Source organism: Dermacentor albipictus, chromosome 7, assembly GCF_038994185.2.
Source record: "Dermacentor albipictus isolate Rhodes 1998 colony chromosome 7, USDA_Dalb.pri_finalv2, whole genome shotgun sequence".
NCBI lineage: Eukaryota > Metazoa > Arthropoda > Arachnida > Ixodida > Ixodidae > Dermacentor > Dermacentor albipictus.
In genome coordinates, this window is record NC_091827.1 from 2,238,240 (window position 1) to 2,259,883 (window position 21,644).

The 21,644-nt window shown below is 43.6% G+C and overlaps 1 protein-coding gene across 23 annotated transcripts in view; it reads right to left on the reverse strand.

The window, feature by feature from the left end:
* LOC139047648 (uncharacterized) overlaps positions 1-21,644 on the reverse strand; it is a 50,479-nt gene that overhangs the window by 15,095 nt on the left and 13,740 nt on the right. For 14 of the 23 annotated variants that reach the window (XR_011507298.1, XR_011507295.1, XR_011507300.1 and 11 more), the window contains one exon: positions 3,245-3,571. The exons of 3 other annotated variants lie outside the window; for them this stretch is intronic. Coding sequence is in view for 9 of the 20 variants with exons in the window: in XM_070521505.1 (XP_070377606.1) it covers positions 3,245-3,571 (327 nt within the window). In the remaining 11 variants the exon portion in view is untranslated. Of the gene's footprint in view, positions 1-3,244; positions 3,572-7,972; positions 8,035-8,730; positions 8,966-9,024; positions 9,371-10,322; positions 10,339-21,644 lie in introns of those variants that run through there. 6 more of the 23 variants (XM_070521507.1, XM_070521506.1, XR_011507297.1 and 3 more) reach the window with 5 other exon arrangements.

Consider the following 21,644-nt stretch of genomic DNA (forward strand, 5'->3'; position numbering starts at 1 on the left):
GGGAAACCTTCGCAATCTTCCACTCAACGGGCAAGACACCAGACAACAAGGACTGCTTAAAGATATGATATAGGATGACACTTGAAGTAGATACTGTGTTTTTTAATAGCTTAGTGTTAATATTGTCAATACCACAAGCAGATGTGGTTTTAAGTCCGTTAATGAGGCTAACAATGCCTTCAGTTGAGATATTTATGGGTGCCATAAATGGGTAATCGTAATCCGGAACCACTGGAATATCGGAATGGTCTTCCCTTGTAAAAACAAAAGAAAAATATGCATTAAATAGTGATGAACATTCCCCGTCTGAAAGAGGTGGTTGTTTGTCGTCTAGCAGAGAAATATCAGAAGTGTGACCGGGTATTAACGGTTGCCAAAATTTTTGCGGATTAGTCTTCAGGAGAGAAGGTAAGTCGTCAGCGAAGTACTTGTCTTTAGAAGTGCGTAAGGCTAAAGTGTACTCACTAAGGAAATTTTTGTACTTGCTCCATGAGGACTCTCCCGATTTATAGCATTGCGGTACAGACGTTTTTTTTTTTTATTATTACGTAGTGTTCGAAGTTTTTTATTGAACCATGGTTTAGATTTGTCGTTCGCTGCCGAAACGTACGGAATATATTTGTCTTTGTAAAGTATCCAGTTTTCGTTAACGGAACGTTGGGAAAAAGACGGAAAGAATGAGTCACTGTTGATGAAAATGTAGTTAGCTTTGTTGTAATCCCGAATTTTTTTATGTTGAAACCCAGTGAATAACATGGGAATTCGGAGCGTCAGCTGAAGCAGCTTATGGTCACTGAAACCGTCAGAAATTAACACAGGACACACGGTTTCAGGTGCGGTAGTTAGTGCCAAATCTAAGAGGTTATTGTCACGGGTGGGTTGATTGATTACCTGAGAAAGATTTAAGTCCAAGGTTAATTCAATGAAATCGGTTGCGTGCTTGCACGACGATGACAAGCATGGCCAATTGATTTGGGGAAAATTGAAATCGCCAAGCAGATAAACATAACTACCGTATTTACTCGCATAATGATCGCACTTTTTTTGTCAGAAAAATTGAAGCAAATTCAGGGGTGCGATCATTATGCGGGTTAAATTTCCCGGGAAAAAAAAAATTTTTTTTTTCGTCCGCGTTTGCTGCGGGATGCGAGATTGCGGGTGCGGGACACCAAAACAAAAATGGCGGCTAGCGGAGCGAGCCGAACGCGATTTTTTTTTTTCTTCTCGTGAGTACATTACGTGCATTGAAACAGTTTCTTCCGTATTAGTGATGAATAATATCGTTAATATCGGCAAGTTTGCGGCAATAACGTAGCCATGTCCACTTTGAGGGGACAGAAATAGGTGGGCGCGCTTAGCTGCCAGTGACAGAAACACATGACGGGCATGCTGCGGAAACTGCGGCATCTGTCTTCACTACTTTCCGCTAATGGTGGGCGAATATCTTAGCTGTGTTACAAGCGTCGGCGTATGAATAGGGTACACTTTTAACGTATCAGAGTAAACGTGGCTACTATCATTGCCGCGCGCGATTTGTTGCGTGCTCACGAGTGCAAAAGCAGATGAAAAGAATCGAAATGCGCCTTTATTATTTTTGTTGACATCAGCCATTATAAAGCCAACCCATAATAAAGGCAAGTTTGGTTGTACCTCATTTTGTCATGGAAGTGTGGAAAGTGATGAAAGTAATGAAATGAGGCATCTACTTAAGAATGTTTAGTGCGTGCAGGCTGCTTGGCTTGTCTTGAAGAGTCGTTCGCGTAGCATTCGACAGGTGGTAAGCGCGATCATTATTCGCTAGACTTAGCACACGACATATCGCTGCGGCAAGTTCGGGGTGCGATCATTACGCGGGAAATAAAAAAAATCGAATTTTGACGACAAATTTTAGGGGTGCGATCATTACGCGAGTGCGATCATTATGCGAGTAAATACGGTAGTTGAACATTTCTGCATGGCAGTGACAATGCTTTCGCGTAGTTTATCAACAAATGGAAGGGACACTTCAGGTGGGCGGTAACAGACACCAACTAATATGTTTCCACAAATGGTTTGACAGGTAGCCCAGATAATCTCAAGTGATGATGAGGTGTCAACTTCATAAGAAGAAATCCTTTTATATATTGCAAGTAAGACACCACCGCCCTTTTTATCATTGTGGTCATGCCGATAAATGCTGAATATGTCACTTTCTATAAAAATTTCACTATCTGAAACATCATGGTGTAGCCATGTTTCTGTTAGAGCTAGAACGTCGGGTTTGCTATCTTCTATAAAGGAACAAAATATATCGCGCTTATTTAGTATGCTGCGTATGTTAGTGTACGATATTGTGAGCAAACGAGATGATTCAGTAGAAGAGGGAAGTTTAGGGACCTGCGCCCCCGTAGATTTCTTTAGCTATCTGTTACATAATACGACGGTGTCTCTATCAACATCGTACATGTATTCCTTGTTGTTAATGCGCATCTTGTCAAGTGAAAGTTTGCAGGGTTTGTCCTGTGCTCTTGCATATTCCAACAGCTTTTTTCTTGCTAAGCGAGTGCTTGGCGCGAAATCCTCGCGGACAGATCAGCGGGAGCCTTTTAGCTTCCTTGCAGAAGCCAAAATATTCTGTTTGTCTTTAAATGTGACCAGCTTAGCGATTATTGGCCTGCATTTGTCATGAGCGAATCGACCAATTCTGTGCACTCGTTCAAACTGGTCGCTTGATAAAGTAAGCCCCAGCCTTTCAGCGCAGAGTTTGACGACGTTTTGCTCTGAAGTCGTCCAATCTTCACCGGACTCATCGCTGATGCCAAAAAACAGTAAATTTGATCTACGTAGTCTGTTTTCGGCGTCCTCGCACCTTGAAGCTATGGTTTTTAACTGGTGTGAAAATGACTGGATGCCGTCAGGTATGTCTGTCCCAAAGATTTCACGTAGGCTACGGGTGGACTTGAGAGTGGCGACTCTGTCCTTAAGGCATTTCACCTCAACGTCTGTGGCGTCCTGCTTCTCTTTTATCCCCTTAAGCTCCACCAAAATTGCAGTTTGGCCTGCTGCTATCCTGCGTACAATGTCTAAAACAGAATCTTCAGGTCCAGGATTAAGTTCGACATCCCCAGACAGCATCAACCGCAACAAGTCGCACAAAGCAGCAGAGTGCGCGTTTGACACTGTCATAGAGCTCAATCGGGCACGACACCGCTATTAGACAGCGATTATTGCACTTATAGCCACTGGTATTGTCCAGGTAACTAACCTGTAACAACAGAAGCGGGGAGCGTCCCATTGTCGTAGCGGCGTCGTGCCCAGCAGAGAGCAGTTGTGGCGGGCTTTTATATTGCGCGCCGGATCCGATGTTCATGCTGGTGCATTGCCCGCGTTGCCAGGTGATGATTCCGTCATCCGCCAAAGCTGGTGCCGCATGCCACGTAGGCGCTCCCTCGTTCTGCGGTAGATCGACGATACCATTGTTGACAGGGCTCGGCCAAGGGGACCACGCATGCGCGTCCAAGGTACGTGACACACCCACGGAGCCAAGTTCCAGAATGACGGGAGGCCGGCAGGTCAGCCCGAGCAGGAGGAACTGTTACAACAGAAGCAGTGAGCGTCCCATTGTCGTAGCGGCGTCGGCTCAACATGCTCAACAGGCCAATGAGAGTGCTGACACATGAGCTTGAAGCTCGCCAGATCCATCTAACAATTTGTGCGTCGTACATGACAGCATAATCAACATTTAATCATCGATTTATTTCAACTACCATGTACGTCGACGTTGCTTCTTTAGTGCCGATACTTTGTTGACCCCCCCCCCCCCCCTTCTTCAAGGATACTTCTGACAGTGAAAAATAACACTGAATGTCCACATCAACAGGAACGGGCATAAGATGCAACCATTTGCGACCTTTTTAACAGAAGCTTGTATTGCCTCACTGGTGTCGGTGTTACCGTGCGAAAAAACCCAAGCTGCGCAAAAATAGAAATTGCTTATCAGGCTGCGGATTCGAACCACCGCCCTCCAGATCGCGAGACCACCACGCTAACAGATTCAGCCACTGTCAGTTCATCAAACGCTGCCTTTAAGATGGGTAAGTAGAAGCAGCGCAAGGCATGAGCCAATCACGGGCATCCCCTTCTTCCGGAGGAGGGAAAGGGTGTGTTCGCGTGTTTGCTCGCCCGACACCCGCAGTTTCCCACACCAGTTCAGGCCCAGCAGTCAGATGGGGAGGCCGCGTTTGGTCTGTTCTGCCAAAGAGCAGGCTGCATTGAAGGAATGGCAGTGGGAGCAGGCCACGTGTTGTGCGTTTGGCCAAAGAACAGGCAGTGTTTGATTGATGCCACCGGGAACTCATTCTAGATGGGGTCGACGTTGACGTGCCGCCCTCGCCGTGAGGCGTTGCAAAGAGCCTCAGATCCCAAGCTTCGCTTGCACCCCGCTTCCCAGCAGTGGAAGGGCAGTAACTTTTTTGGCCTCCATCCTTGTGTCATAGTCCAAGCATGCTCTTGCTAAATAGAATCATTCTTGGCAACTAAAGGTTAGTGTTTAAGTGCAATTAAAGCTCCTCACTGGAACAGTCTCCAGGACTTCAGAATTTCACAATAAGTAGAATACCATTTTGTTGGTAAGTACCACGGCAGAGATAGTGACCTATAGGTAGATACTGAAAGAGCCAGTATTCAGTAAAAACTTATAAATGTAAAAAAATTTGGCCTAGTCTAATTTAGAGTAATTGGCAAAGATACCTGTTTTTGCAGTCTTATACTAGTGAAGGTTTAGCACTACAGGACTGTGCCAGTTCCATTCCAACTACATCTGCCCAATTGATGCCATTATAGATTAACATTACTGAATATATTCTGCAATCACATTATTTATTCATAAATTACACTTGCGCAGGTAACATGCATGTACTGTCAAGAAGAGTAGATATGAGAGATTATACAGCTCGCAACGCACTGCAAAAATGAAAGGTCACAAAGCAAATATGTTCTCGTTAAAGAAGCATAACATTATCTGCAATGTTGTTAGAACTTCAAAAATAAGTTTTTTGTTCAAAGGCACAACTAGTAAACAACTATAGTAAGAATTTCATTTAAAGTTGGAGAAATAGTACAACTCTTGGCATTCTGGGGAGTTAAAAAGAGTGGAATTAAGAAATCTCAACTTTGTCAAGTAGGAATGAAATGGAGGGCCCGCCCCATTTTGCAACTTTACTGTGGACCAGTGTATGCCAACATGGGAAGTAAGAAAAGAAATTTGGGTATTTCATGGTGCGTGTAGATCCATAGACTTTTGTTCCCAACGGTACCTTTTGATGACATGCCCAGGCTTTCTTTTTTCTAGTCACTTGTTGCACTTTAATGCGATAAAATCTACTTGAACCTCTTGTTGTCGCAAGATCCGCAGGCGAGCTCGTTCCCTCAATCGGTTGCCACCACCCAGTCTCTACTCAACCATATCTTGTGAACAATATATACATCTTTTTTTTTTTTTTGCCTCCTAGCATTTTGGGTGATATCCTGAGTGATGAAAACAAGCACTCCATAAAATCAGCAACATCTATCATTACAACAGATTCATAACAATAGTGCAGCCACTACATTGTTTTAGCTTTCCATACTAAATAAACTCACTGGGTCTGCGTTAGTGTGGGCAGGGGTAAGCTTGTACACGTAAGTTTTTGGTAACATTCATAACAAAGCAAACAAGCTTTCAGGACTATAAACCTTTGAGTCACATCAGCTACGTGGGAGCAAAATATACATTCAAAAAACAGGAAAAATAGGCACACTGTTATGTGCCACTAATCCTTTCCTAAAAAGCTGCAAGAATTTAGGCGGTTTTGATAGAACTATAGCATGGCACAAAACTGATGGTGCTGTGCATTTGGTCACTGCAAGCAGCTGTACATTGTTAACCTCTCTGGCCAATCATGTCTGCTGCAGAAGCATCCCTAGTATGTCTCCCAATTTCAAGATACTTGATTTAGTGCAGTATCACTCTTTGTTGACCTTTTTATCAGACTGACGCAGAAGTGGGAGCACTGTACACTGTTCACATTTTCTTTGTGCGCAAAAGATAAGTATGCGTTGCATTCACCACTAAGAGAATGTATTTAATGCTGTTCTTAAGTTTACAGCCTTACAGCACATGACACAGGTATTCATGACAAATCTGTGCATGTCACACAGACAGCTGAAACTTCAAATGAAACACCACTTTCCTCCCTCTTGAGAAAGCGCCACACCCAGCCAGAGTCAAGGCAACACAAACAAACAGTGCAATGCAAAACACAGTCTTAAAAGTGTCGCTCGCCATGATGCATTACTTCGGTAAATCGCCCAATTCAGGATGCGCAATGCCACGGTGGAAAATGTGCCACGCAACAAAACTGGATAAGAAAAAAAAAGCGGGTGGTGCTAGTCACGTGAACCCGATGTGGTTCTTCGGCTCAAGTATGTGACAAGGTGAGGAAGGAACATCGCTCGCGGAGGCTACTCAAGGCAGAGGGAGAGTGTCTCTCTGTTGGCAGTCACGCTCACCTCATGGTGGTGTGGTAAGAGGGCATTCAATTTCTGCTGTCTCCTCTAATAACAAACCAGTTTAAAAGATTATTTCGATAAAGAAATGCCAGAAGTCTGAAGTCGTTACTCCAAACATTCATCGTGGATATGAAGTCTAATGCATGCGGAACTGTCGAAAGTGGTTCACTCATATTCTTCTCATCTACTTTCAAGAAATTTCACACTAAATTGATGTAGACCTCTGCATTGTCACAAACAGCAGGAAGCAACCTTGAAGTATGTTTTGAATTCCTCATTAATGCATGAAAATCCAGGATGCAGCAGCCAAGTAACAGTCTACTACACATAACTCCATCTTCACCTCTGCGTTCAGGCAATGAAATGCAGTTTTTACCATAGCGAGCATGAGATGTTTACTTGGAGATGCAGCTCTTAGCCTGTCTACGTATGACTGTGATATTTAAAAAAGGTGCCAGTTATTTAAAACTATGTTATTAAAAAAACATCTTTCATGTTTGAAACATGCCTGGAGGCAATAATAACCAGCTTGAAAAGTAATTATGTCCCATGGCTGTATTCGGGTCTCAAGAAGCTTTAAATTGCAGTGTAAACTAATAGCGTCCTCGATCACCCGCACCGGGGCGCCTTGGTGCGCACTTTCATCCTCGATCACCGGAAGCACACCCTGTTGGAGCGGTTTTCCATTGCCCCGTCTCACACCGAGAAAATCGGCGGTGCGCCGGGGTGCAATCCCCAGCAAGCACTGCGGGACGCGCGCGCGCACTGCCGACTGCAGAACCGTGGATGCTCTGGCCCGATAGCTGCGGTTGCAACGGAGTTAGCCAGTGGAGATGTCGGCAATGAGAAAGGAAGCGCTGCTAATTGCCGCAATCGATGAGCTTTTTTTCAAGTTCTTCTGACAGCGAAGACGGCATGCTTATCAACCTCGTCCAAAAACAATGTGGTGAAGAGCGGCCGAAAGTGGACAGGTTCGTTGAAAGGGTCGTCAGGAACGTGTAGTCAGGATTAATTATAAGATCCATTGGTGTTTGCTTGCAACCAGGTATGTCAGAGCACGCAGTTTGACAAGGTTCGAGCGCTTGACACAGATGCTCAGCACCTGCAAACAACAAAATGTGCGCGCGCGTGTGTTCGCGCACGTCTTGCGCGCCAGGGGCAAAATAGCGCTGCATGCAAGCACCCTGCAATGGGTGCAGTTTTGTCCTCGATGTTGACCCTTTGCAGTGCGCCACCACAGCGGTGCAAGGCGCATCATTCTGGTTTCGGGGCAACCCCGGGGCAAGGTGATTGAGGACGCTATAAAACTTGCTAGGGGGCCTGATGTATAAGGCCCTCAAAAAATAGGCCAAACAGGGGGCTAAATGTTTCTTCAATAGGATAGAAAGTTTGCGCTGGAAAGTTAACACCAAATATAAATGAAAATATATTACTTCAGACTTACCACCAGACTTTCACTATTCGAGTCTTGTTCTCCAAGGTGCGTTGCCATTCCAACTTGTCCAGCTAGCGAGAAATGCAGTTCGTATTGCCTTCGCCAATGTGTTGCACATGCACATGTGATGAACTCTACAAACTGAGAACAGCATTGAAGATAAACTGAGCAGCTGAAAGCGCACGCACTGTTGCTTCTACGCACAATATGGAAACTAAACAGCAGAGGTAAATTTCGTTAAAAGAACTGCGTAACACTTCATTCCCGTTCATATTGAAACATAAGTCGACTCTGAATATAAGACAACCCCCTACTTACAAGACATCGCATTACAGTCCCCTTTATAATGGAAAACTACATGTTCTATAAAAAATTGGGCACTGAAAGCACCATGCCCCGCTCTGCTTCAATTGTTTCGCTTAAATCTTTTGTGTACCCAGCAGAAATTCTATATTCTAAGCTTTTGTTTTAAATGTAACAAACCTCGTCAAATTTGGTGCAGTGGTTGCCGAGAAAAACGAATACTCCGTTTACATGTATTTAGATTGGAACACCCGAGCTAAAACTTCCTCTTAAACGCGCCCGCCACGCGGAGGCATTGCCGAGCCCAAACCGAAGGAGCAGTACGGGATCCACATTTTCTCTGCTGGAGGCACCGCCAAATTATACTGAACAAAGAAACGTTGCGTACCCTTAGTACACGTACAAATTTCCTCTTTATAGCGACAATGTAGGGGACGGCGGCTTGCACTGGCAGCCGGCTTTACCTATGCGCCGCCAGTCTGGTTCCTCAGACGTGTAACGATTGCGACAGTGTACGCGGCGCAAAAAGCACCTGGGACTCCTGCAAGACCAGACAAAACCTTGCCTATGTGCATTATCTAACTCCTTCTCATTACCGTTAAACAAAACTCGAGAACGCAGTCAAGAATTTCGTATTGAGCTGAGAGTACGCTGCACAAGGTCTACTGAAAGACGGAACTTTTAACGACAGCTTCTAGGCTAACTTCAAGATGCATCGATAACTGTTCAATAACTGTAGAATAAATACGTCCACTTGCCTGTCTGTTCACGCCAATACCGCAAGCACTTTTCAGAAGCACGAGACGGGCGCTGAAAAGCGTCGAGACATTTCATTCGGCGAAATTAACCGCTTGCATTTCCAATGCAGCGAAAAATCAAGTGAACGATTAGAGTGTATTAACGACTTCGACGATGCAATCGGCCATTTTGGGAAGCTTTAGGCTTGGATCGGCTTGGCTATTAGCCCCGAGAACGAACACGAGCGCGCTGCGAGCGCCGCTCGCGTGACGTCAGGGCACGGACTCGCGCCTGTCGTCTGCTACAGTTCGGGCGTTGTCCGGGCGCTTTCTGCGGTGTTTTCGTTTGTTCACCCTCGTTCTCTCTGCTTGTATACTTATGGTGGTCGTCTCAAATATATTTTTACGACGTCTTTCTTTGCGAACATTTATTCAAAGAGCTAAGTTCTTAGACAACAATGCAGCTCTCGAAGGCAACGCTACAGTGCCAGCCGAAGCGACGCAGACCAGCCCATTGCAGGTTTTTCATACGCGGATAGACAATCACAAAAGCATAGCCTATAGGAATCCAGTTATGATACCATACCTGCCGCGGTGCAACAAGTATGTCACAAAGCTGGCTATATATGACTTCTACAGCAGTCACGTTGATTTTATTCCGCTAAAACAGGTTTGCTCACGACGAGTAGTTCATAGTATAATATCGAATTTTTGCATTTCCTCACAGAAACGCTCGGCAGTAGCACGGGGACTTAACTAATACTGGAGCTTAGATACTACACGCCTCACTTGCTTCTTTACCTGCTTGTCAACATTAGGCGGTTCTTCACATGTTTATTTTTTTTTAAGCGGTGGAAACTTGAAGTAAAGTTAATGAAGGCTTACAGCTATTTACAGAGTACAAATAGGAATGTACCAATATATATTCCCTTTTCCGTGCTACACGTTCAACTCGCCTCTTTAGAGCGCGTTTGCTAATGATTAATAATGTATGTTATGTTCCTCTTTTTTTGTCTATGTTACCTAGTGTATATCATTTATTTATTTCAATGCCACAGTGTGTTTTGCATTGTTATTGTGGAAATATTTTACTGTTCTTTCATATATTGTATAACTGCAATGCTTTATGGCCACTATATAAATGTAATTTATATGGCGCTTGATGTGTTACCCCATGCAGCCATATTGTACCTAAGGGGGTGAGGTTACCTCAAGCCACGTCTGTGCGGCTTTTTTCCCTCATCCACCTCCATCTACCACTCCTCTGTACATGTGTGTGTGTAAATGGAAATTAATAAATCAAATCAAATCAAACTCACTTGAGAAATTTACTGGTGCTTGTTGCTTGAGGAATATACATGACGAATCTGTTTGGCGAACTGACACAGGCTGCTCGGCCCAATTTTTTTAGTGAAGCATGCCTGCTGGACCGCATAGCTGCAGCCAGAAAGACGTCGAAGCGTCAATGACTCGTAGTATGGGACATATTCAAGATATCGAAATTCCCCCGGTGGAGGGTCAGAAATCAAGTGAAAGTATATGCAAGGCTTGTGGTGCTTTCTTTATGAATGTTTGCGATTGGATTGGAGCAAACTTAATTTAGCCTTAATTTATGTACCGACGAAGCGAATTGTTATCCGTTTGTATAATTAAATAACGCTGGATCGAGACATTGTGAGACAGAAGGTGCTTGAATTTTTTTTTTTGTAGGCAATCTAAGCTGCGGTGTAGTAGCTCGAGAATACTTTAGCCATTCCAGTTGGCGCTGTAAAAAAATGCTTTATGGTTTTAATTCGAAGTTGTAGTGAACTGATGGGTTTCGCGAACATAGCGTGCCTCGCCATACGGACAGTCGATTGCTACCGTTACGTGATCAGGGGTGTGCCATATTGTCGATAAAGGCTACTGAGGGCCACTATGAAACATTTCATCACTTTCAATTGAGTGGCTCTCGATCTTAACAACGAAACTTATCTCTCAGGTGATTGCTACTATGGTGTTTGTGAATTAACTATGTAAATACTCTACATGACACGCCGTCGTGTTAGCAGCCATGAGCAATTCGTTTTTTGGAGGCCTGTTTCAGAGGGGGATGAAAGTAGCAGCAAACTTTTTCATAAGAAATGCGCGCCTAACTATTTTTTTACGCAACAATGAATGGCCATATTTGAATAGAACAACACACCAGAGTAATAGGAATCGTGATGACAGCTTCGCTTGGCAGTGTCTTTCTAACATCGGATAACATGTTGACGCCAATTACCAAATTTTTCTTATCTCATAGCTAAATACTAAATGATTGTTAAGTGTTTAGCGAAGCATCATACACAACTTCGCGCGTTGAATTTGCAGATATTCTTTTTTTAGTCAAAATTTACCGATACACACGGCGCATATATGCATTGCAAAACCTAGTAGACCCCTTTAACGCTACTTAGCTTGCGATATCCAAGCCGCAAAGTTTCTCGACTCACACGCCTTTGAAGAGGAAACTGTGGTTAAGGTATGGCAGCTGAAAGAAGCCGACGTATTCTTCAATACGTACGGCTCGAGCCACCCATACCTCAAGCATACACGAAGGGAACGAGCGCGCGCGGCAGCCGAGCGAGCCGGAGCGAGCGGCGTCTTGGCCGTGACGTCACTCGCGAGAGGGCGCCACTCCTAATTCTCGCCGCTAATAGATGCGCACAATCTTTGGAAGCAACTTTCTTCTTCTTCTTTTTTTTTGTTGCCAGACAAAAATCGCTGTGTTAAACTTTTTTTTTTTTTTTTACAGAGAAGATATGTTTATATTAAGGGTATGGTGGCTAGCATACACTCTTAGGCATAATTACACCCTCTTGCCACACAACGATAATCGTCATCTGCTTGTCCGCATTTCCTTTCTTTAACGCGGCGAGTCCGGTACTTTCCAGTAACGAACGGCATGCGCATTATCATTCCCGACAGGAAAGTAACAGGCAATGCTATCATGCTGATAACGCGTGTGCCGTTCGTTACTGTAAACGCCGCCAGAAGTGAGGAACAATTCCGTGTGTCTTGAATGACGCTTGTACAGTTATCAGTCAAACCGCCTAATGTTGCCACTTCTCTGCTGTGCTTATGTGGGCTTTTTTCTAACCTTTCACAGTGGGTGCAGCATGTCCAGAACCACAGCGTCCTGCGGTCTATCCTGTTGCACGGGACTGGTGGCCACGCATCGTTACACAACTTCCCAAATAACAATAAGAGTCAGTTTGGCACTTAGCAGAGCAGTATACGAGGGATAAAAAAAAAATGTGATTGTTCCGCAAATATGTTCCGCAAATATATATTTCTCTATCATTCTTCTAGAGGTAATTCAAAAAACGAAACTATAGTCGGATGCAACTTAAGTATGCAGCGAAGCCCCGCCCACGGCCTCATAACCGCCAGCCACTGTTCCTCTGCGAGGCTGCAAATAATTCATACTTCAAACTTTTCCTGTTAGGCAAATAAGGCGGTGACCACAAAAATAAAATTATTAGCGCAAAATTTTATACATTTTCCCTCCCTTATTAATATACAATGGCGAAAGTCGAATTCTTTTCGAACTGAAAATTATAAAATGCTTGCTTTGCTGCAACTATTTGTTTTCAAGTTTCAGTGCAGTTGGCAGTGAAGTTTCATGAGTAAAACGGGTTCAGCAGTGAAATGAACTGTACCGCAGACTTTTGAAGAGTGAAATGCTCAGACTCCATACACTTTGTCCATGCCTGTTGCACACCTCACTGCTTCCGCCGATGAAAAGGCTCTTCAAGAACAGCAGACTCTCCGGATCTATCAAGTAGGATGCATTGTTGAAAAGGCCACATGACGATGATTTTGTTTGCTTTTGTGATTGGCTGGCTAAGCAACACAACCCCGCGCGGTTCACGTGCCATGCTTGCTATGTATTCTACTATAGAAATCTTTAATTTACATTTTCACTTGTTTACTTGTTCTTGGTAGAGTTCTTCCTGCAGTTCTTTCCAGTGTGAGTCCATTTGATGTGGTTCCTTGTTTGCCATGTAAAGGAGAGGTGCATCTCACAGGCCTTATGTGTCTTTATGGTGAATGGTGGGCATTATTCATATTTGTATAATAAAGGTACCCTTCCCCTAATTTGCATAGGAAGGAGACCTAAGGTTGCCCCCCCCCCTCGAAAAAAATTACAGCGTACGCGCCTGCCCTGTTGCCATTGATGAAACGACACAGAGGAATGCATAGAGCAAACTTTAGAGTCGGAAGGCTCGCATCGATGTCACTGGTTGTCCTTTCCCATTGTGCACCATTAAAAGCACTCACTGGAGTTAAAACAATGTTTGACTAGTTGCTAACATATTTCATAGTTTCCTTCCAGCGCAGACCCTCACTCCAGAATGCTGCAGGTCACACTGAACATTAATTTCCAAGTTTCAGTGCACTTCCTGAACCGCCCCCACTGCCAGATCCATCGACAGTAATTTTGGGTAGTTATTCCCATAAAACTTCTGGGTTCCTTGCCTTGGCACTCAACCTCAGTACACTGTAGCTACTAGTATAGGTGAGAAAATTATGCCGTATAAACAGAATGAAAGGCAATTTCCTAAACATGCAAAAGCATGCAAGTTCCTTCAACGCGCAAAAAGCATGGATAGCAGGCATATTTCTAATTTAGTGTGTTCACTGTGTGAAAGCTTACATTTACATATATGGAAGCATAGAACGAATGTTTCAAAGCATTAATTACATCCTTGAGCTTAATAATTAACATTAAAAATTCCGTATAATTTGGGCAATTTAATCTTACACATAAAACCAATTCATTCAGTTTTGCAGACACTAAGTGGGATCACAAGTTTCACTATGTCTTTTGGAAGAACGACACAGGAACATGTTTTCTGCTGCAAAATGTTTTCCTGTAAAACATCTAATTGGGAAGAAAAGCATTCTAAAACAATACAAGGTTTTCAACTTACTTATCCCAAATGAAATATGCAGTAATCTTTGCCAGTCTGTCTTTTATAGTTCTTTTAACAAAGAAATTATTGCCATGTGATGCTTTGTGCACTACACACAAAATTCAGTGAATGACAATGCCATTCATGCTTAAAATAAAAAAGAACACTGCTTCCCCAAGTGTTGCTAGCGGCTACTTCCTAATATAGGTTATAGGCACTCAAAGTTCAAAATTTTCAAGTGGAAATGAGAGTGAAGAAAGGCAAATAAGGAGGTTAAAGTGAAAACACTGTATTAGGCACACCTGCAACTAATAGACGATGCAACTAATAGAGAAGAAAACTCAACTAACAACTCCATGGAGGTAATAGCAGAAGTGTCAAAGTATGGAAGAAAATAAACGAAGCACTAAATCGGAAGTCAGTCGATACACAAACAAATACGTTGAACATTGATTGCACTTTTGTAGGTGGTACAGAACTTGCAGACCATTTTAACAATTTTTTTGTTAAAGTAGGATGCATAGATCACGACATTCAAGATACAATGCATGCCGCTTCATTAAGAGAATCTTTATTCCTAAAGCTTACTAGCATCCCTGAGATGATTACAACATTTCCATCCTTGAAGAATAGCCATAGTCGATACGTCGATGATTTAGAAATTAGGCCAATTAAGTACGTCGTAGACTTACTTGCAACTGCAGTAATGCACATTTTTAATATTTTCCTGTCAACCGGAGTTTTCCTGCGTAATATGCAGGTAGCGAGAGTAATAGTTCACAAAGGAGGTGACAAAAATAATATGGGCAATTATCGGCCAGTATCTATACTTCCTGTGCTATCAAAGGGACTCGAAAAAATTTTTAACTTTCATATTGATAATTTTTCGCAAACACATAGCCTGCTAACCGACTGTCAACACGGGTTTAAGAAAAAGCGGTCTACGGAAACTGCTTTAAGTATACAGAAGAAGCTTATTCTAGAGAACACTGAAAAAAATTTTCTGACTTTAGGGTTATACGTAGACTTCAGCAAAGCCTTTGATAGGGTCAACCAGAAATTGCTGCTGATAAAGCTGGAAAAATATGGCTTCCGAGGAATAACACTTGAACTTATCTGATCTTATTTAGAAAGCCGACGTCAGTTTGCTGAAATTAATGAGAACAGATCGCAGATAAAATCTTTGAGAGCGGGTGTGCCCCAAGGTAGCATTCTTGGCCTGATACTTTTCCTGTATTACATTAGTGATATTGTACAAGTGAGCGATATGTGTAAATTTGTGACATATGCAGATGATTGCTCTGTTTTCTTTACAGGTAAAGATTTAAAAGAAATAACACCTATAGCAAGCTCCGTTTGTTATGGACTTCGAGCATGGTCTAAGGCAAACGGCCTCATCCTCAATGAAACCAAAACAAAATGCGTTGTTTTTCATGCTCTGGGAAGTTCTACTACATTGCCAGATAATATTGTGTGGGGTCTGTATAAAATTAACATTACGTCATCCATAAAAACCCTAGGCATAATACTCACAGAGCATATGTCCTGGAATGAACACGTTAGTCATATTTGCTCAAAGGTATGAAAAGTTGTAGGTGTGTTAAATTGCAATTGAAGTGCATTACCTTTTCAAGTTAAGCGTCTCATTTATCATGCTCTTCTCCATCCACACCTCAGTTACTGTTCACTTATATAGGGTAACACTACAGCGCAAAATATTCAAATGCTGGAAATACTTCATGAGAAAGCAATTCGGGTGATAGCGAACGTTTGTTTTTTCGAGCATACGCAAGAGCTTTTCCAACAAAACAGAATAATCAGAGCCCGTGACATATATAAATTCAAAACATTACTAAGCTATAGAAATACTATGCTGGGAAAACTCGATTCATTCCTAGCCCCGGCAACTCTACAACAAAATAGAAGTGCATATTCATATCGTCACCAGGCACCATGGCAGATCCCTTTTTCACATACTAAATATGGCTGCCAATGCCTTAAACATACACTACCTTCCCTACTTAACTATTTTAACCAACATGTTGATGTGTTATCTCTAAACATAACTAAAATATTGGATTTGTTCTTATAGATGTGTATTGTCAACTGCTCCAACAGTTCCGTAGAACTTGTCATATATTCTCATTTTGTTTATACGTTCACACTAGTAACTACTATTCCTAGAATCCAGGTTTCCACTGCAGTGATTGTGCCCGAACCACGTGGCAGGGTTTCGTGTCGTGAACTGGATGCTGCAAAGGGCGTCTTCACGTTTGTTAAAATTTAAGGATGTGACGACGCCCTGGGCTACATTGCCGAGATGTCTGTCGCGAAAGCAGCAGCCTATATGCAGATTTTTCTTTTTTATGTTTTTTTAACATAGATGCACATATATATTTGCAAGTATGTAAAATAATTTCTAAAAAAAAAGAACGTTTCCTGATGGTAACTTGTGTTTATTGTAAACTTCTGTGAAATTTGTTATATCTATATATGTATGTGTGTGTATGTATATGTGTATATATGTATACATATATTGTTTTTGCATTCTTATTTATTTATTTATTTTACAATACTGCAGGCCATCGTCGGGCCCATGCAGGAGTGGTTACAACATGGAATACAGTACAAAAAAAAGAATAAACTTAAACTAGTGTATCCAAAACAAAGAGCATTAGCACACACAAAAATGAACATACTCAATAAATATATACACTGTTTAAATGAGCCGTCCGGGAAGCAGGCTAAACAGCGTTTACCATAAGAATGCATCTACAGAGGCTGCATATGAAATACAGGCAATATCACCATTCGAATTCCAGATTCTCAATACTGTCAATAATTGCGTTGGCAGATGGGCAATTTACGGCTCTAGAGGGTACTATGTTCCAATGGGAAATGGCGTGTGGGAATAAAGAGTACTTGCGAGTGTTATTATGGCTGGGATGGTGTCGTATTGATTTATTATGGTTGGTTCAGGCAGAAAGTCTGAATGGCGCTTGAATGTATGTTGCTTGTGGTACTCAATAGGAGCCGTGATAAAGTAAGCATAGAAATTTTAATCTGGAAATCATTCTACGTTGAGCCAGTGATTGAACGTTAGCCTTGACGCGCAGGTTTGTAATGCTCGTTTGACGTGAATATTGTGAATATATAAATCTCAATGCTAAGTTCTGTATGCGTTCTAGTTTCTCGGTTAAATACTTCTGGTGTGGGGCCCAAATAATGTCAGCATACTCTAAAGAGGGTCTAATGAGGGTTCTGTGTGCATTTAACACTAGGAGGTGTGTTTCTAACTTTTCTTCTCAAGAAATGTAGTTTACCTAGGGCCTTGTCATACACATTATTTATATGAGTTTCCCAATCTAATTTCATTGTAGGAGTGACCCCGAGATATGTGACCTCCTCGTATTTTCTTAGTGATATATTGTTTATTGTGTATGTAAACTGAAGCGCATTTTTCTTGTGAGTGAAGGAGATACTGGTAGTTCTTGATGCATTCAGTTTCATCCCCCTGTAAGGGGGGTTTATTCGGCTCGTAGAGCAGCAGCGACAAACTCAGCACCAGCAGGTAGGGCGCAGCCAGCGAACGAACTGGGTACGTGCCACGCGGTGGCAACGGGGCTTTTCAGCCTGCCGATCTTCTTCGTCACAATCACCCCCGGAATTGAAGAGTAGCCATCCTGGCGACCTAGGAAGAGGTGGGCGGATCGTAATACTGCTTCAGCCGGTCAATGTGCACAGTCTCTCGCCCCCGACGACGCAGATCGGAAGATGGCGATACGGGTTCGACCACGTAGTTCATTGGTGATGTTTGTGCAACTACGCAGTAGGGCCCGTGGTACTTCGGGAGGAGCTTGGACGAAAAGCCAGGAGCAGCAACAGGCGGGACCCAAAGCCACACGAGTGAGTCGACGGGGAAGGGGTGAGGGGGAGGATTGAGGTCATGGCATTCTTTTTGGCGGCACTGTTGAGCAGACGTCAACGAACGGGCTAGTTGGTGGCATTTCTCGGCGTGCTGAGCAACCGTAGAAACAGGTGAGCATTCAGCAGGGTCCGGCCGGTACGGGAGAACCGTATCAATGGTGCTGGAGGGATGGCGGCCGGCCGTAAAGCAGAAAAAATGGTGAGAATCCGGTGGTGGCTTGAGAGGCAGTGTTATATGCGTAAGTGACGAACGGAAGTACAAGGTCCCAGTTGGAGTGGTCAGATGCAACATAAATTGATAGCATGTCACCAAGAGTTCTGTTGAATCGTTCTGTTAAGCCATTGGTCTGTGGATGATAAGCAGTAGTAGTGCGGTGAATAATTTGGCATTCAGATAAGAGTGACTGCAGGACATCTGAGAGGAATACGCAGCCCCGATCGCTCAACAGTTCACATGGTGTGCCATGGCAGAGAACGAAGTTGTTTATAATGAACGAGGCGATGTTTTTTGCTGATGCGGCAGGCAAGGCGGCGGTTTCAGCATACCGTGTCAAATGATCTACGGCGACAACAATCCATCAGTTGCCCGCGCCAGTAGATGGAAGAGGCCCATAGATATCAATGCCGACACGGTCAAATGGCTGAGCTGGGCAGGGAAGTGGTTGGAGAGATGCGGTGGAGAGATGCGGGACACATTGGCATTGCTGGCAGGCAATGCAGGAGCGTAAATATTTGTGGACGAAGGTGTACATCCCTCGCTAATAATATTGTAGGCAAAGCCGTGTGCAAGTTTTTGACACTCCGCCGTGACCACACTGTGGGTCAGAATGAAAAGCGGAGCAGAACTCTTGTCGTAGGTGGCGAGGTACTACTAAAAGCCATTTGCGGCCGTCATTGTGGTAGTTGCGGCGGTATAAAAGTCCATCCCGGATTGTGAAATGCTGCACCTGTCGGCGTAGCGCTCGAGGTGCCGAAGTTGCCGGAGGATTTGACAAAAAGTCGAACACCATGACGATCCATGGGTCTTTTTGTTGCTCCGATGCCATGTCCAGGATGTCAAGTGGTGAGATGTCATGTCTGTCGGTAGAACTGCTGCTGTCTGAAGTCACTGGGGAGCGCGAGAGGGCATCGGCGTCAGCGTGTTTGCGTCCAGAGCGATAAACGACACGGATATCATATTCCTGGATTTGGAGGGCCCACCAAGCGAGGCGGCCCGATGGGTCTTTTAGGTTGGACAACCAGCTAAGAGTGTGATAATCCGTCACCACATCAAAGCATCGACCGTAGACATATGGACGAAATTTTTGAAGAGCCCATACGATAGCCAGGCACTCTTTTTCTGTTACTGAGGAATTGGCCTCAGGTTTCGTGAGGGCACGACTGGCATAGGTGACTACGTATTCGGCATTAGTGTTCTTGCGTTGTGCGAGCACGGCACCAAGGCCGACACCACTGGCGTCAGTGTCAAGTTCTGTAGGTGCGCTGGGATCAAAATGCCACAAGATTGGCGGAGATGTGAGTAGGTGATTGTGACGAAGAAGATCGGCAGGCTGAAAAGCCCCGTTGCCATCGCGTGGCACGTACCCAGCACCTCCACCAATTGTAAAGGGGGTTTATTCGGCTCGTAGAGCAGCAGCGACAAACTCAGCACCAGCAGGTAGGGCGCAGCCAGCGAACAAACTGGGTACGTGCCATGCGATGGCAACGGGACTTTTCAGCCTGCCGATCTTCTTCGTCACACCACAAATGTTGCACCAATTTTGTACAGCAGCTAATGAATCATTTAGTTTTACCTGATCCTCTCTGGTATTTGTAGCCAGGCCAGCAGCTGGGCGAACAACAACTTTATTGCGGTTGCGCAAGTTACATATATAGTGAGGCCTACGTGACATAACAGATCACGGGATCACTGGTGCGTCCCCAAATTCACAGTTCTTCGCTAACACACGCAGTTCTGTTAGCCACTCGTTAAACATCTCGCCTTCTTTTTGGTTCCTTGAACCGAAACGGAATTCTTGGAATGTTAAGTTCGTTGCAGGCTTGTAATGATCCTCAAATTTCTTAATCAGAACTTCAACGTCATTCCTGTCTTCCGCTTCATCGAACTTGAAGGTACTATACGACTTCCTAGCCTCTTCGCCTATGGTAACTAGCAATGTGGCTGCTTGAACGTCTTTTGGCTGCTTGTTCAATTGCGTAACAATGGAAAACAGCAGAAACTCACTTTTCCAAGTTTTCCAGGCAATCCAAGGGTCGTGCGACGGATCCATAGGCTTCGGGGGCGGTAGTAGCGCGGACGCCATCGACATATTGGCTGGGTTTCGCTGCCACCGCTGCTACCATGTAGCCAGGCCAGCAGTTGGGTGAGCAACAACCTTATTGCGGTTGCGCAAGTTACATATATAGTGAAGCCTACGTGACGTAACAGATCACGGGATTACTGGTGCACCGTGACGACTGCAGATTCAGCCGTGCTACAGTATTCACTGTTGTGTACACTACGCGTTAATCGGCCAATAGGCGCATTTGAATAGGCGGCTGAACGCATGAACGAATATCATTGATGTAGATCAGAAATAGGAGGGGCGCAAGAACCGAGCGTTGCGGAACACCAGAAAAAAAACGTTGATGTAATCAGATGTAATATCATCCACAGCTACGCATTGCTTTCGGTTTTCGAGATAGTTCTTGATCCACGATACTGTTTTCTCATGTACACCAATGGCAATTAGTTTAGTAATAAGATCTGGATGAGGAATAACATCAAAGGCCTTTGAAATATCTTAGAAAATGGCATCTATTTGGCTTCTGTTATTTATTGATGTAGCTACATCATGGGTTAACTCAGCTGAGTAATAGTACTTAGACTTGAACAGAATCCATGTTGCCGGCTGTATTGTAGGTTATTATTCTCCAAGTGCAATATTATGGCCTTATAAATAATATGTTCGAACAATTTACTGGATGTACATGTTAATGAAACAGGTCTATAGTTACGTCGAGTTTAGAGCCAGATTTGTGCACAGGTATTACTTTGGCCCTTCGCCAGTCATCAGGTATCACTGAAGTTTCCAAAGATCGCCTGTAAATTACGTGTAAGTATTTTGACGTCCAAACTGCATGTTTTTGCAAAAAAGCATTTGATATAAGATCAGAGCCACAGGGATTCTTTACATCCAGTTTTTGTAAGAGTAAAAAAATTCCTTGTAGGTCAATATCTATTTCAGGCATTGGATTCTCGAACTGATACTGTGGAGAGGGACCGTTAAAGGTAGTTCTGTTAAATACAGATTGAAAAAATTCATTAAATTTGCTTGCTATGACGTCAGGCTGAACAACTGTCTCGTTCAAAACAGTAATCTGCGATACGGTGTGCCGCTCCCTCGATAGGTAGCGCCAGAATTTTTGTGGTTTATTCGTCAGGTAAGAAGGCAGAGTAACAGTGAAAAAACGCTCCTTGGCCATATGGATCTTATATTGTAGTAAGCGTATGAGATCTTGAAGGTCACGTGTGGTTTTCTTTCTGCGCTTCCTCTTAATTTTTCGTTTTAAATATATTACTTCGCGCGATACCCAAGGATGTTCTCTGTTCACTCGTTTCTTTCTGGAGGGAATGTAGTTTTCTTCACAAAAGTGCACAATACGCTTAAAACATAACCATAATTAATTTACGTCATGAAGTAATGAAAACTGCAGAAAGCAGGCGTTTAAATATTCTGAGATAGCATTGTCATCCGCTCTTGAGTAATCCCTGATAACAGCAATCGACGGCTT